Source organism: Equus przewalskii, chromosome 16, assembly GCF_037783145.1.
Source record: "Equus przewalskii isolate Varuska chromosome 16, EquPr2, whole genome shotgun sequence".
NCBI classification, from domain to species: Eukaryota; Metazoa; Chordata; class Mammalia; order Perissodactyla; family Equidae; genus Equus; species Equus przewalskii.
This window is the reverse complement of record NC_091846.1, coordinates 4,553,513-4,568,947: the sequence shown is the minus strand read 5'-3', so window position 1 is coordinate 4,568,947 and position 15,435 is coordinate 4,553,513. Positions and strand designations below refer to the sequence as shown.

The following is a 15,435-nucleotide window of genomic DNA, read 5'->3' as shown; positions in this document are numbered from 1 at the left end:
GCCACAAATCTTTGTGAGTCGGAGAATGGTAACACTCTAGAGAAGCCGCTCGGGAGCCCCGAGCTGCCGGTGAGTCCCTCTTTGAAGAACAAATACGTGCAAAGAAATTGGTACTGACAGTGAAAGCCTGAGAAACGTGCGACATTTTCCTCCACTATAAATTCTCCTCGCTCAGATTCTTCTCCCCCGCCCGCTTCTGGGTTTCCTTGTAGTTAGGCTGGGCCAGCTTGCTTCTCTGAGTCACGGGAGAGTGTGAGAATGCGGCTTGCTCACTAGCAGCAGGAAGTTGTCTTTATGTTGGAGCACAATGTCTGTAGTCCTTGGGTTCACTTCTTTGTGCCTCAGAGGTATAAATGATGTCCCCTGAGGACGGGTTCGTCATAATAGCCTCCTCCTCGAACAAAGTGGCCACAGATCAGCTCCTGCTGGGCCGGGCCCTGCAGTCCCACGGGCGGAGATGTGAGTTTGGGGACCTCTGCTCAGGAATAATAGCCTGGTCACCCCTGGCTTTGTTCACAGGTGGCGTCATCCCACATGGCTGTCCAGTGTGTCTCCTAAAGGAGGATGTTCATGCCAAGAGGCGTGAAGGGCTCGCAGGGAAACAAAATTCAAATGCCCTCTCAGTTAGAAGAACACAATTAAATTAGACAATATAAGGCATTTCAGCCACTGCTTTCATAAGAAAACGAATTTGAGAATTGGGGCTACCCGATTGAACAGAGCAGCAGGGAAGGGCGTTTTCTGGACCTCTATCCTTAGTGATGGCAGACATCCACTCAGTTAAGACCTAGTTGAGTTCCTAGATGGAAACAAAAGTTGATCTTGTTTCCTCAATGCAGTGTTATAAATTGGGTTATTATGCCTAGAAAAACATTTTATGCAAAAAACTTGAGCAATAAAATAAATACAGGGAAAACACAAGAGAAATATCTACTATTATAAACAGTTATTAGGTTTGTTTAACCAAACGTGGGTACGCAAGCTGCGCTGATCCTTTGAGGGGTTTCTGTGCCTCCTGCACCAAGTGTCTTAGCCTGTGAGCCGGTGACGCATGGTTCCAGGTTCTGGTAAATCTGCCTGTAGCTAGCGGAAACATTGTTTTTGCCCCAGTGGCCTTCAAAGTGCCTTCAAGATTAGGGCCATCCATCTGGAAAACTCCCTATGCCCTGAATGGTAAGTGCAGGGCAGGCAGTTTCTGGGCTGACATCACCTTTGGCGTTGGTTACTGGCATTAGGTAGTCCTAACCGTGAACTGCGGTGGCTGCTGCTGCAATCCTGTTAGCATCAGAGAATAGTGGACAGGGGATGAGGTGTAGGAAACCGAGACAGAAGCCATCTTCACACCTTGAATTGGCATTGACTCTCCTGAAGACTCTCCAAGGCTCTTGCAGCCCCGAGGTGTGAAGTGGCCGTGGAAGAAGGGGAGGTTCAGAGCCTGGAGCTTTGCTGAACGCTGGGGAATGGCAGGGCAGTATGGTGTCTTGCTAGACCTGCCTGACCCCCCGCCTTAGAGACCAAAGGAAGATTTTCCTTTCTTTAGTCTGTCTGCCTTTGCAAATCCTCGTTTTTTCCACCCCCACCACCCCCAGAATTGACGAAGCAAACATCCATCCCCACTGGGAAACCTCATTCTCACCCACAGGAATGTGGGTTAGCCTAGCAACTCAGATAAGGCAAGCCAAGACAATCTCACCCTTGTATGAAATTGACACCTTTCCCAGAGATACAGTGAGTCAGTCTCATCCACGGTTATGTTTTTATATACACTTTCAATTCTTAAACACTTAACTTAAATGATTGGATATTTAAATGGAGCCAGAGCTCTGGCTCTTTTGAAGCATCCTCCCCCATCCTTCAACAGAAGAGACCCTGAGGATACCAGGTCCATGAGGGAGAGACCTTCTTCCTTTGACTGAGGTGTGCACATTGTGCTTGGAAAGGAGAGGAAGAATGTCTTGTATTAAGGGCCTAGGAGTGGGGAAAGGAACTTCATCCTTGGAACTAGAACCCACAGTTGATTCTTAGATGCATTTTCCTATGGAAATGTTATAAATTATGTTTAAATTCATTGGTAGCTATCTTATCAGTTAAATATAGTTTGATGGACACAAGTTTGATGTCTGCAGGGAAATGGATTGCCCGTAAGTAACCCTTTAGAATACAACCTGTTCAAAAAATGTGGAGTTTCCATCTTCTGGTCAGAGTCTTAATTTCAGCAAGGTTCTGGGAAGGATATTGGAATGAATAATAGAAGGAAGGGACCTAACAGGAAGAGAAAGGGGGAGAATAAAATGGGCAAGTTGAGCAAATAAGAAAAGATATCACCGTGGCGCATTCTTTCTATGAATCTCCAAACTGTAATTGACTCAAAATGAAATCGTATATAATTGCAATAAAGTGAAGCATTTACTGTTGTCAAATATTTTGGGTATTAATATTTATCTGAATGTCTTTTAGCTACACATCTGTATTTTTTTAACAGCCATCTTGATTTAATGATGAAGTTTAATAGATTACACAAAATATATACGGTCATGTGCTGCATAATGATGGCAGTCAGTGACTGACCACATGTATAACAGTGGTCCCCTAAGATTAGTAGTGTGTAGCTTAGGTGTGTAGTAGGCTATACCATCTAGATATGTATGGGTACACTGATGTTCGCACAACGATGAAATCACCCAATGACGCATTTCTGAGAACGTAACCCTGTTGTTAAGCGACGCCTGACTGTATATCTGAAGTAGGTTAATATGACAATATTTGCTGTGAAATAGAGAATCTTATTCTCAACCCAAGTATGAATGCGTTTAATCTTAGTTTCCTAGATAAAAAGACTTATAAAGAGCTTTACCAGCTTAATTTATATGCCAATTCACTTTTGTTTTACATTTTATAAAGTTAAAATAGTTTCTTAAACTAAGAGTAGGGAAAATATTAAGGTATGGCTTGCAGTTAGAGTTTCCAAGGTGTATTTATAGAGGAAATACTTTATGTTTTAAAGAGTAAATATTATTTCATAGTAGAAAATCACTTCCCTAATAATCACAGGTACTTTAAGACCCTCTCTAAACATTTTTTATTCAAATCTTGCTGATTAACGTTGAGACAGATGGGTCAAAGTATATCTTATCCATATCTACATTTGAACATTAGTATTAAAAGCCATATTTTAAGTGTTATGAAACACATTTATAAAATTCTTAATTGTCATATTAACAACTCAGATATGTAATTTGTGTAATCTGAGCACTCAAATTACTAAACTTTGGTAGATAAATTGATTACCTATTAAAATGAAATATCTGTATTGATAGATAAAAAGCGATCAATTGAGTATGACTATTAACATGTCAGTATTTACTTTCCTATGGTATTAAATTTTCTTTTTCACTGAATATACCAAAAATGTCTACAAAATTAGATACAGTGATTAAAATAACGGAACATAAACAGTCACTAAGTTGAGCTTTCTACCTCAGGAAACTTTAGCTCCAAACAGTATTACCATTTTTAAAATTGTTTATCAGTGCCATCAAACAATAAATAGAACACTGTTTTATGATTGAAAATGATAAATTTCAGTAGTTTTAAAGAAACCACTCTGAAGCTAATTGATGGCCCTTTCATGGTTTTCAGAGCTTTTTGTCTATTTTGTATTTCTTCTTCCTAAGAACATCAGTTAAGGCGACGGCTGGGGATGCTGCCACATCCCACAGTGCATCAGGTGGCCTCACAACGAGAACTATCAGGCCCACCTGTTACACTGACACACCTAAGGTCTGCAAAAGAAGTGTATTATCTTCATTCCGTCATTCAGTAACTGACTGAATGCTGAGAATACAGAGTTAAAGACGACCTGGTTTCTACCTTCAAAGAACTTTTCAACCTCTTCAGAGTTTAGTGGAGAAAGCAGACAGAGAGGCCAGGATTAGAGAGCAGTGTGGTACGTGCCGAAACAGAGCCCACAGAGAAAGGGCATCTGAACTGGATAGGAAGGAGAGTTCCTCTAGGGAATAGTTGATTTGAATTAATGAAAGTTAATTAGGCAAAGCATATATTTATTGGTCAGAAAAAGAGAAGCATCTCCAGGTATTTCAAACAAAGAGAATCTAATATAGGGATTACTGTTACACAGCCAAGAGACAAAAGAGAAGACAGTAAAGAGTTCGGATGAACAATAGCAGAAAGATGCTACTCCCTAGGCTGGAGGGATAAGGGAAGAGCGGGTGCTGCTGGATCCAGGCCCTGGTGCCACCGGGCAGGAGCAAGGACCTGGGAGGGAGGAGCTGCCCAGCCAGAGATGGAGCCAAAGAGGAGACCCAGCAGCTGCTGGAAAAGCCCCTGCAGCAGCCCCCACAGAGAGACATGCCCTGGCATCTTCCTTCCTCCCACACGCATCGTCTCCCACCAGTGTTTCCCACTGGCCGGAAGCCTTTTGTCACTGGAGCCTGGGAATTGTGGTTCCCTGCAATACAGAGTGACAAAAATGGCTGGAGGACGACCCTAAGAGCGAACAAGGAAATAGCCAGAAGCATAGCAGTATGAGAAAGGGTCACTATAAATAATTCAGCATGGCTAGAGTGCAAGGTACTGTGTGCTCAGCTGAGATTCAACATCTCGAGGTCCAGAGACAGCCAATGACACTAGATAAAGTGACATGACTCCCTTTGCACTTTGGGAAGGACCCTGTGGCTAGGTTGGAGGTGAGTCAGACCGGAAGACAGGAGACTTGTCAGGAAGCTAATGCAGTCACCCAGGTGGAAGATACTAATCGCTGGAAAGGATTGTTGAGATAGGCAGAATCTCTTAGACTCAGTTACCAGTGAGCCCGGAGGGAAAGGAAGAGGTCAAGGACACCCCAGGTTCTAGCCAGAGGTGGCGGTGCTGGGGCTGGAACCTGGTTCCTCTGATTCCCAGTCCTCTGTGTTTTCACCTGTAGTAGCTTGAGGATGGGTAAGTCTCTCAGACCCACTGGGCCCCAGTGTCCTAATTTGAGATGCTTCCTAAGGCAATGTTCTACAGTGCTGTGATTCAAGGATCTGTACTTTCACTCCTTGAACATTTCAGATTTCAATATGTTACCTTCCAGTGTCGCATTTTGTATAATTTACATGAACGTATTACAAAAACCTTCTTGTGTGTACATTTAACCTGGTATATTCCTGAATTTCAAAATCAAGTACAAGTTCTTATTTAAAAATTACTGGCCATAGTTTTCAGAGAGTTCTCGTTATGACTAAAAAAGGAGTGTTCTATTCTAAAGTTCATACAGCCCAGAATCCAGCTTGTAGACAATGGATTTCACAATATCCCATCTGAAATTCTTTCTTGTAGTTCTGTTCATAAATATCCCTGGCAGAGCTCCCACAATTTACAAGACTTGCTACAAAACCGCTGACTGAATTGCAACCCTTGTTAGTTAATAGAGGTCAAAGTATTAGTTCTAAATAATGCAACTTGGTATGTTACTTGGAAATTCCAGGAAAAGCTTTTTTCCGTGATTTTCAGTTTCATTCCAAGCAGCACACAACAATCACATTGTTCAACTGGATGAACAAAATAGAAAGTCGGTGGTCTTTTAAAAAGCCTGTTGCCCCAATTAGAAACTCAGATTTTCTGCATGTATTTTACTGGATCTCTCACCTAAAACTTAGGTTTAAGTTTTAAGTAAATACTTAGACTTATTAATGTTGTAAAAATTTAAACATCTTCACACTGGAAAAATAATGGTGGCATATAATGATGAATTGTTAACCTTGGCACAGATATTGACAAGGCAGATAACAGATACAATTTCACATCAAGATAGACTTTAAAAATCTGTGTCAAGCACATAGTTCTTACTCTCAAAGAAGTCAGTCTTGTTCTGAAGGCAGCCATATAAACCTACCATTATAATATTGGCAGCAAGTTGCTGAGATGCCTGTAACCCACAGAGTAAGGGGTCCAGTTCATGTTAGGGGCATCAGGAAGGAAGTCCCAAAGAAGGTGACACCTGCAGATGGTCTCAAAGTGTTAGACTAAGGGAATGTAGACTTTTCTGAGCCTGTTTTCACTTTAATTTCTACTGCTACATTACATTGAGCCATCCTTCAAACTGTATTGTTCTATCTAATGTAGGGTAACCATTCTTTGCCAAGATCTTTTCCAGTGTCAGCCTTGAGAGTCCACATCCTGGAAAACACTTCACCCCTGGGCCAAATGGGACAAGTGGTCACCCTAATTTGCTGCTTCCCAATCGTACTTATGTTCCTGACTCTTCCTTTGCTCATGCCAGTTTCCCATCTAGAATGGGCCATCACCTTGTCACTGCCTTGAATTCATCACGAGGCCTGCATAGATCATTGTACCCTGCAGAGGCTTGTGAACTGATTGGTTGGTTGATATATATATATAAATGTTGGCACCTCTTATTTTATAGATGGCACTAAAGCACAGATTACTGAAGTGACTCGGGATTCATGTCACAGTACTGAGTTTAGAGCCTAGACCTGGCCCCCCATGTCTTCCATAGAACATTCTCAAACTACCCAACATTAAACCAAGCACTTCCCTGTACTCCTTGGGCCTTGGGATCAGCTTAACAGTTTCATCCTTGATTATAAAAGGTCTCATAGTACCTTGTAGTTGTGGTGTCAATAAGCGGTCTTTGTCCAGCTGGATTACAAGCAGGGATTGTGTCTGCTCTTCTGTATCCAGTGCAGGTCATAACAAGACCATTATTATTATATCATAGGCGGTCAGTCGGTGCCTGTCACTAGACTTGACTGTTTGCGTAAACTATCTGCTTTGTTTCAAGATTGTGAGAAGCTGAAACAACCACTTTCCCCTGTCCCTCTCAGAGTAGGTGAGGGCGGACAGACGATACTCAATGTGGGACTCATTTTGCAACTGGTTGTAGATTTCACATGCAGCCTTAGGGCCGGGACGATTCAAGATTCTGCTTATATGGCTCATTCAAATGCAACCAACCCACTGCTCTTCAGGCCCCCTAATTTCTGTATTAGAACAGTAAAATGCAGAGGGCATGTGGTAGCCTTATTAGCCTTCTGATTAATGGAATTGGGTTCTCAGATGTCAGAAAGGCCCCAGAGGTCTAAGTCTATTTAGCCTCCCTGGCCCCAGATGGAATCAGCCCTTTAACTTTGACTCTCCCTAGGAATCCCTCCTCAGTGGGCATCATGTAGGAGAAGATAAAAATGAACCCATCAGAGAAACTGGAGAATAGAATGAAATGAGACCTCTTTGCATGAGGTCAGATTTTCTTCTGCACTTGAGAGGCCTAAGCTAAATTGGGACCTAACCTCAAAGTCTCTGTGCAACTTTCTCCTCCTCCTCTTCTGCCTTTGATATTGCCTTTGGAGGCAATGGCCTTGACTGCCGTCGGTAGGATTTCTGGGATTTGACGTGACTCAGGGTTATGGCATGAACTTGGAGTCTGGGCCTAGGGTTCGTGTGCCAGCTCCACCCCCTCGGTCATTGGTGTGAAGCAGTGGAGAAGAGCATAGGCTCTGGAGGGGACAGCTGCAGACCCCCACACAAATTACCTGACCTGCCCAAGCCTCCGTTTAATTGTCTATAAAATGAAGTCCTTCTGTTGACCTTGTGGGTTTGTATGAGTACTCAGTGGCATGTTGTTTTTATAGCACTTAGAACAGGGGCCTGACATGTACCAAGCACTTAATAAATGATAGCCTGTTATGGTTCTTATCACAATCCTTCCTTCATTCACCAATCATTTACCGAGAACAGGGGGGCTGTGACGTTTAAGCTGGCCCTTGAAGCCCTGATGGGAAAGGTTAAGGAGAGCCTCATCGTCACTTGCAGAAGAGAGCATGGACACAGGTGTGTGCTGGGCTTCAGCGCATGTGGGAGGAAAGAGGAAGGCGCAGTGTTTGTTTAATTTGAATTTTCGCATCTGAATCTCTAGTACTTTAGTATCATCATCATCTCTCTCCATTCCTGGGCCGGTTGGAATCCTCTTGACAGAGGCCCTTCAGTAATGTGGTTTGCTTCACAAAGTCCCACCTCATGCAGTGGCTTGGTGCCTCCTGCTCCTGTGTCCCCGTAGCACTTTGTAGCTCTCTTAGTAGAGTTTTAGGGTGATTTATAGATAATAAGCAGCTGAGAGCATCTTGATCTCCATCATAACTCCTTGCACAAGTTCTTGCATGCGCTAAGCACTCAGTTTGCCTATTAGCTGTGCTAAATTTAACATAGGCTGACATTTCACTGTGACACATTTTAAAATAGTTGGTTGGGTTTGGGGTTTTTTTGTATTTGGTAATTAAAATTTTCTTCTATTTTAAATAAAGAGAAGACACAGTCTTGAATGATGCCTTTGCTTTTTCATTCCAGCAGTTTTTCAAAAGTTTTTCTTCAACTAGCTTCAATGGACTCAAGAGTTTACTGTTATATTGAATGCACAACCCATAATTATCTTTTTTAAAGGAATGTCTATTTATATCTTTTCCTTTATTTCTTGTGAAATGACTTAGAGAAAAAAGTAAACTTTTAACTTAATTTAAAATAGTTTTTATTTGATCAGCCCTGCATAATGGAGCATGCTTTTTTTTTTCTATTAAATTATTAAACAAAGTAACTAGCCCCCGTTTGTAGAGTCTCTTCTGTGGGAGCAAATGGCTAAACCCCTGCTTTGTTTTCTGCTGCAGGCTGTGGCCACAACCGAGGAGCCCGATGCGCACAGCACGTGTGACAGCCAGGCCGGCGGCCTCGGAGGTGACGGGCTGCACGGGGGGCGGATGCACACAAATGCACACGTGCGTCTAAACCCTGCTGCCCCGTGGCCACGGGCTCCTGGCCCCAAGAACATGACATCAGCCCAGAACGGCCATGGGCGAGTTGCTGCAGTCCCATCTTCAGTCTCTGATATGAAAGACCCCAAAATGGTGACTTATCCGGCGTGTCAGAATGGAGGCTGCAGCAGCGGCCACAGCAGCGATGTGGAAGCCCCGGAGGCCAGACTCAGCCCTGCCAAGCTCGTGCGCCTCTTTTCCGTGAGTCGGAGGAGGATGGGTACCAACCCCGAGAGGCCCCGCTCCATGGTCCTGATGGGAAATTCCTCCACCTGGAACGCCCTTGCCTCCTTTCGGAAAATGGGATCTTTTAAAAAGTTGAAGTCCTCCGTCCTTCAAGGAATCCAGAACCGAGAGGGGTCGGATGCGTCCAAGGAAGGTGCCTCAGAACGTGACCTGGGGAAACCCATCACTAACGGTGCCGCCGTCGGAACCCAAGCAAGCCGGTGCCCTTCCTTGGGACCAGCGAGCGACGCCCACAAGCCGGCGCCGGGGGCCGCGTCCGACTGCTCGGACCCCGAGGAGGCCGACGACGCCTTCCAGAGGAGCACCCACCGCTCCCGCAGCATCCGCCGCGCCTACGGCCTCGGCCGCATCAGCCTCCTGGACGCTGAGAAGCAGCAGGGGGCCCTCGTCCGGCCCCTGTCCCCAGTCATCCAGGAGCCCACGATGTGTGAGATTCTAGTGAAAGACTCTGGAAACAACAGCGTCATCTACAGGAGAAGCAAGAGCACGGACAACCTAAACTTTCTGAAGAAAAGCTCCTTCAAACGGAAGTCCACCTCCAATCTCGTGGACCTCAAGGTGGCGCCGGAAAAGCAAGCACCCCACCGGACGCTGAGCAGCTCCTCTGCTGACTCGGAAAAGTTCGGTGGCTCAGAGAGAAGGACGAAACGCTGGAAGAGTCCGATCAGAGCCAAGGACTTTGACCGCGTCCTGCGACTGGTGAGCACGGCCACGGACGCGGCCTGGAGGCGGGAGCGCGCCAAGGGCGAGGCCGGCGCGGGGCCAGGGCTGCGCAGCGGGCTGCACGACGCCTACTCGCGCCGGGCGTCCTCCAGCGCCGAGCGCGCCCGGGGGCCCCGGCCGGGCATGGAGACGGCCGGCTTCCCTCTGGATGCCGTGAGCTCGCGGACGTCGCCGAGCGCCGGTCCCTGCGCCGGCATCCCCTCACGGAGCCCGCCGGCCCAGGAGGCGTCGAGCAAAGACTCTGATGCACCCAAACCTGGCAGCCAGTTTACATTCGAACCCGAGCAGCCTCTCACTCCTCTTAGGCCCACCACGCCCAAGCCCCCCAGCCCTCAGAGCCCGGGCGCAGGAAATGCCAGGTATGCCCACAATCTCAGTGCGCTGTCCCTGACTTCAGTGGACAGCGAAGAAAGGGGAGAGGGGCCTGCTCAGAGGGAGCAAGGTCCTGTGTCCTTCCAGGATTCGGTGCAAGCCACATGTGACAAAGGCAGTGAGGACAGCAGTGCCAGTAGCCACCCTCAGCTGAGCCTTGATGGGACCCCCAGTCCAGAAGAAAAGGAAGAGGTAAGGGCAGAGCGGGCAGCTCCTGTTGGTGACCTGCTGCTAGTGAACCGTTTTTTATTAACCACTACCATCTTTCTCTTTGTATCTTAGACTGTTTCCATAGCCTTTCCAACAGAGTTCATATAAAAGAGAGTCTGTGTTAAGAGATCATTACATTTCTAAGTCTGTTTTATTTCCTGGGAATGAATTAGCAATGTGCAGTTTGATACCTGTCAACCCCTGAGTGACAATGCTTCAAAGAAATTTTTATGATGGTTGTTGTACTTATTTTTAGAGTAGAACATAAGCATCTCATGAATTGAATCAACTAATAACTGTCAAGGCCAGGAGAGCAATGTTCTTTTCATATCCTGTCAAGCATCCGGACAACGTTAGTGTCTAATTTTCACTTCATAAATGCATTCAATAATACTTCCTTACAGAGCTGAAAGATGAGGAAATGCATCCATGTGTATATACTGCAAATTGTTCTCATACATTCCGACACTGTTTTATAGGTATCAATGGGTGCTTACCATAGAAAATAATGCCCCAGCAACGGTTCCTTCCCACTAATCCCAGGAGAGGACCTCAGTTTTGTCTTAATGCCTGCAGATGAATATTTACTATTTACACAGCAACTTTTGTCAACTCAGAAGCCAGGACAGTCTCTGGACTGTCCATTTTTGACATTTGCTGCAAGAGAGACTTGCGAAGTAAAACCTATTGCAGGTCACCTTCAGGAGATGTAAATAAGCCTCAAGGATCCCTGGGCAGCCAGAGAAGTGAGCTTTTTGTGGATCTAGGTTTGTGTGGAGACCTCAGGGCCAGTCTGTCTTCCAGAGGTCTTCTACACTGATGGCCATTGTCTCATGTGTGTATTTCCAAAGAAGCCTCGTGGAAGACTTGTCAGGACACAGGACTAGTTGCCAGCCTTGGGGCGGAGTTCCAATTCTGCTAGCTCTGGTTTGTATACTTGGCCAAGGCCTGAGCCAGTCTAGGCTTCACTCCTTCCTGGATGTTGAGATGAAGATTAATTCCTTCCACCCAGTACCCTGACCTGCCCCCCTGATGTTTTGGGAACCACCCAGGAAAAAAGGATTTGCATAGGTCTAGAGGGTTCTTTATGTTGGAGGTGGGATTTTATTTTCTGCTTAACAAAATTAGTAAAAAAGAAAAATTAAAATATTTTATTCCTGAGTGCATATTAAATGAACATAGGCAAGAGTTAGTTTCTAACTTAGTTACTTCCCAAGTTTACTATGAACCATTGTATAGGTTTAATGTATGTTGGCTATTCTTAGTTATGTATAATTTAATTTCTATCTACAAGGGATCATCAAAGATAGCAAAAGGACACGAGTTATTAAAAGTGCACTCATGTTGATAATTCTACACATTTGCCTCGAGACATTCATCACATCGTTAAGATGCATTCATTTCCTCAAAATTCTTAGATAACACGTCAGCCTTCCTCTTGTGTTTTTAAAGTATATGTCAAAAAAAGAAAGTACGACGATAGTTTTGCCCAATTTGCATTTCCTGTATTGGTAATCTTTGGTGCTACTTGCAGAGAAGTGCTTGTAAAATATAACCTGCAGCCTCTTTGACTTTGACTTCGAGAAACAAAATACGAAATGAAACAAACAAAAACTTGCAGAATGCAAGAATTCCACCCTTCATGGGTTAAAAGTAGTTTTTGTCTATTTTATATAGTATTACACAAAATTAAATTTCAGTCTTTACTATATTTTAATGTACAGTGTATTTTTTATTTAATTCATTAATAGGATGATTCTACTTATATGTCTAAATCTGGTTTAAGCTGTGGTTATTGTTGAATATAAAAAGTTGATGTAGAAAAAAAGTTGAAATCTGTATATATTATGACGTTATTTCAAATAAATATTATGGGGCTGACCCCGTGGCCAAGTGGTTAAGTTCTTATGCTCCGCTTCGGTGGCCTAGAGTTTCCCCAGTTCAAATCCTAGGCACGCACGTGGCACTGCTTGTCAAGCCATGGTGAGGTGGCATCCCACATGCCACAACTAGAAGGACTCACAACTAAAAATACACAACTATGTACTGGGGGGCTTTGGGAGAAAAAAGGAAAAAATTAAAAATAAATAAATAAAAGTAAAATAAATATTATAATGCAATTTTCAATAAGGGAGAATAATTATTTTAATTTAGAATCACCTATTTATAACATACCACTTTACAAGCGACAAAATAATCTTTGAAAACCTACAAGCAGTTTAAGAAGATTGTGTATTACTGTGAAGAAGAGTTGGGAAAATGTCAAGCTGTCTTGATTTATACAGCACTGCAGTGGCCTCGGTAATGGTACACTCCTGCCACCTAGTGGTAAGCTTTGTTGTAAGAGCAATGCCTGTGGAAAGGTCCAAGCCTCTAAACTTGTTACTTGGTGTAAAAATGCGGTTTAGCATTCACACGTGTCGACAGTGCTGCCTGTTCCCTTATAAATATACAGGCACAGGGATTTAAAGTGTTATTGCTGGTTTTCCTACCAAGTCACACAATAACTCCTTTGGCTGAATTAGGTCACCAGAAAAGCGACCCTGTGCTTAGTCATGCAGTATAGTTCCTGATAGCGTCGAAATACGCCACAGATGAGGCTGTTTTCAATAATGAGAATCTATTGTAACTCCTTTACAGGGAGCTGTAGTCTGGGTAAAGGTTTCTAGTCTGGTTGGGTTCCTGGCTCTGCCATTTAAAAGACACCTGCCATCGGGCACACTGTTGACATTCTCCTGGCCTCAGTCTTCTCAGGGGCACGCTGTGGAATAGCTTCGTCTGCCTTGGACGTTTGTAAGCACCAAGGAAATTATGCGTGTTGAACACTCAGCCTGCTGTTTAACACTGGCTGTCACTGTGTGACGTTCGCTGTCCATTTAGATGATTTTTCCATCCTGGGTGGATCTAACTTCCTAAGACATGAGCCAGTTTTTCCAAAACTCATTTTCGACCTGCCGCTGTGCTGCAGTCTTGTGGAGGACTGCGAAATCTGCGTGTTCATCTAATAATGCACCAAACCAAAGTTGCTGAGCACCCACCAGGTATAAGATGCTCAGTCGGGGTAGCTCTGTAAGGAATGACGGGTGATGTACAGAGGTTATAGACGAGTTAGCGTGCATCTAAATCATAATAGACCTATGCAGAATGGATTAAGTCCCACAAAAGAGGTAAAACCATCATGCTGTGGGATTTCAGAAGAGTCGTAGTTCTTTCCCATGTGTCAAATCAAGGAAGGCTTGCCAAGGATGATTGAATCTGCTGTGAAGAAGGTGAGATTTCTACAGGTAGTTATGGAGAGGAGAGTGGGGCATTTCAGTGGTCAGATGTACAGAGATGTTACATGATTTGAGAGAACAGGCAGTAACATAGTTTGGTTTGGTGTAGGAGGATTGATCCAAGTGAAGATGAAGTCATTAAGTCCAGACCACGGACGCTCCTGGATTCCAGGGTAAAGTATCTGTACATTACTCGGTAAGCACTGAGGAGTCAAGTAGGTTTTTGAATAGAGAAGAGCCACACTCGGAACTGGGTTCAGGAGAAGTTCATCCACCATTCATAAAGAGGAGGATTGGAAAGAAAGGTGACCAGAGGGAAGGCTATCAGGAATTTATTACCAAAGAGAGCTGAGAGGTAATGAGGCTCTGAAATGTGGGGGTGGAAACAGAATACGTAAGGAAGGATCAGGAGTGAATGAAACACATAATAAATAGTAACATACCTTGTCATTCGTCTATTACCCACCTGCTACATGCCAGACACAGGGAAAAGAAAGTGAAAAACACTTACTCTCATGGATTCACAGTCCACTTGATAGATTGGAATGTACGCAAATAATTATAATATAGTATGATGTGTTTCTAATGAGGAATGTACCAAATTCCTCATTCCACATGGGAGCACCAAAGACAGACTTGTTAACGCTGGGCGAACAGTGGCATAGCTGGGGAGGGACAATTGAGTGGGGTCTTGAAAAAGAGTAGGATGGGGACATGGGCAGCAGTCAAGGAGGAGCGGCAGGGCCTTCCAGGCCGACTGGAAGAGCAGGGGGAGGAGGCGGTACTGTAGACAGGGAGAATCAGCCAGAAGAGTTCTCTCAGCTTCAGCTTCCTCCCCTGTAAACCGGGCATAGAGTGAGTTCCTACCCAGCGCCTGGGTTGTCGTGAAGATCGCTCAGGGGATGCATGTAGAGTACTCAGCACCACGCTGCACTTATAGTTAGTGTCTGCAAAGCCTGGTCTGTGGTGCTCAGGGAACTGCGAACTGCTCACCTTAACTTCTGTGCCGGATGGTTGGGTGGTGAAGCGGGAGATAAGATTGGAGAGATGCGTCTGTACATAATCAGGAAGGTCCTTGCTAGGACCTACAGAGTTTGGACTTTACCCTGCAGGCAGCAGAGTGCCAGAGGGGTGTTCAGCCAGGGACTGCAGAGAGAGACCAGCTACGCACAGAGGATTGGGGTGGGGGCAGCCCTGGGGATAGATGGTGTTCTTCAGTCTAGCCCAGAGGTGATGAGATCTGTACTGAGACTATGGGACTGGATTCCAAAATGATCTCACAGTTTATATTTTTAATAAGCATTTGAATGTTTTGGGGGAGAGAAAAGTCAAAGGTGACAGGGTGATTGGGAGGAAACTGTTGTGTTGAGATCAATAATCAAACGAGCCACAACAGTGGACTAGAGCTGAATTTAGGTCATTATCCTAGCCCTTCTGCTAACATGATGGCAGCTTGTGGGAAATTGCTTTCCTTTTCTGAGCCTCAGTTTACTTAAACACTCAAATGTTTTAGGATTTTATAATTGTTGGAAGTCATTGCACTACACAGTCTTATAAAGTGAAAACGATTTGAGGGCCTGACTGCGACCCTTTAGTTCTGCAGAATACAAATTGTTATTACCACGTGGGGTCGACTTTCCGTGGCACTGCATGCTGGTCCTCCAGTCTCTGCAAGTGGCGATTTTGGCTTGGTCACCACTTCACTGGCCCCCACCCCAGAACCACCATTTGCATTTTTGTTCCTGCCTCAGAAAGAAAAAAGGGGATTTTTGTGGCACCACAAGATGCAC

At 44.6% G+C, this 15,435-nt stretch overlaps 1 protein-coding gene across 12 annotated transcripts in view; it reads left to right on the top strand.

Annotated features, from left to right (window-relative positions):
- Nucleotides 1-15,435, top strand: part of SPATA13 (spermatogenesis associated 13) — a 346,853-nt gene that overhangs the window by 255,395 nt on the left and 76,023 nt on the right. For all 12 annotated transcript variants that reach the window (XM_070578615.1, XM_070578614.1, XM_070578609.1 and 9 more), the window contains one exon: nucleotides 8,676-10,352. In XM_070578615.1, the coding sequence (XP_070434716.1) occupies nucleotides 8,676-10,352 (1,677 nt within the window). The remainder of the gene's footprint in view (nucleotides 1-8,675; nucleotides 10,353-15,435) is intronic.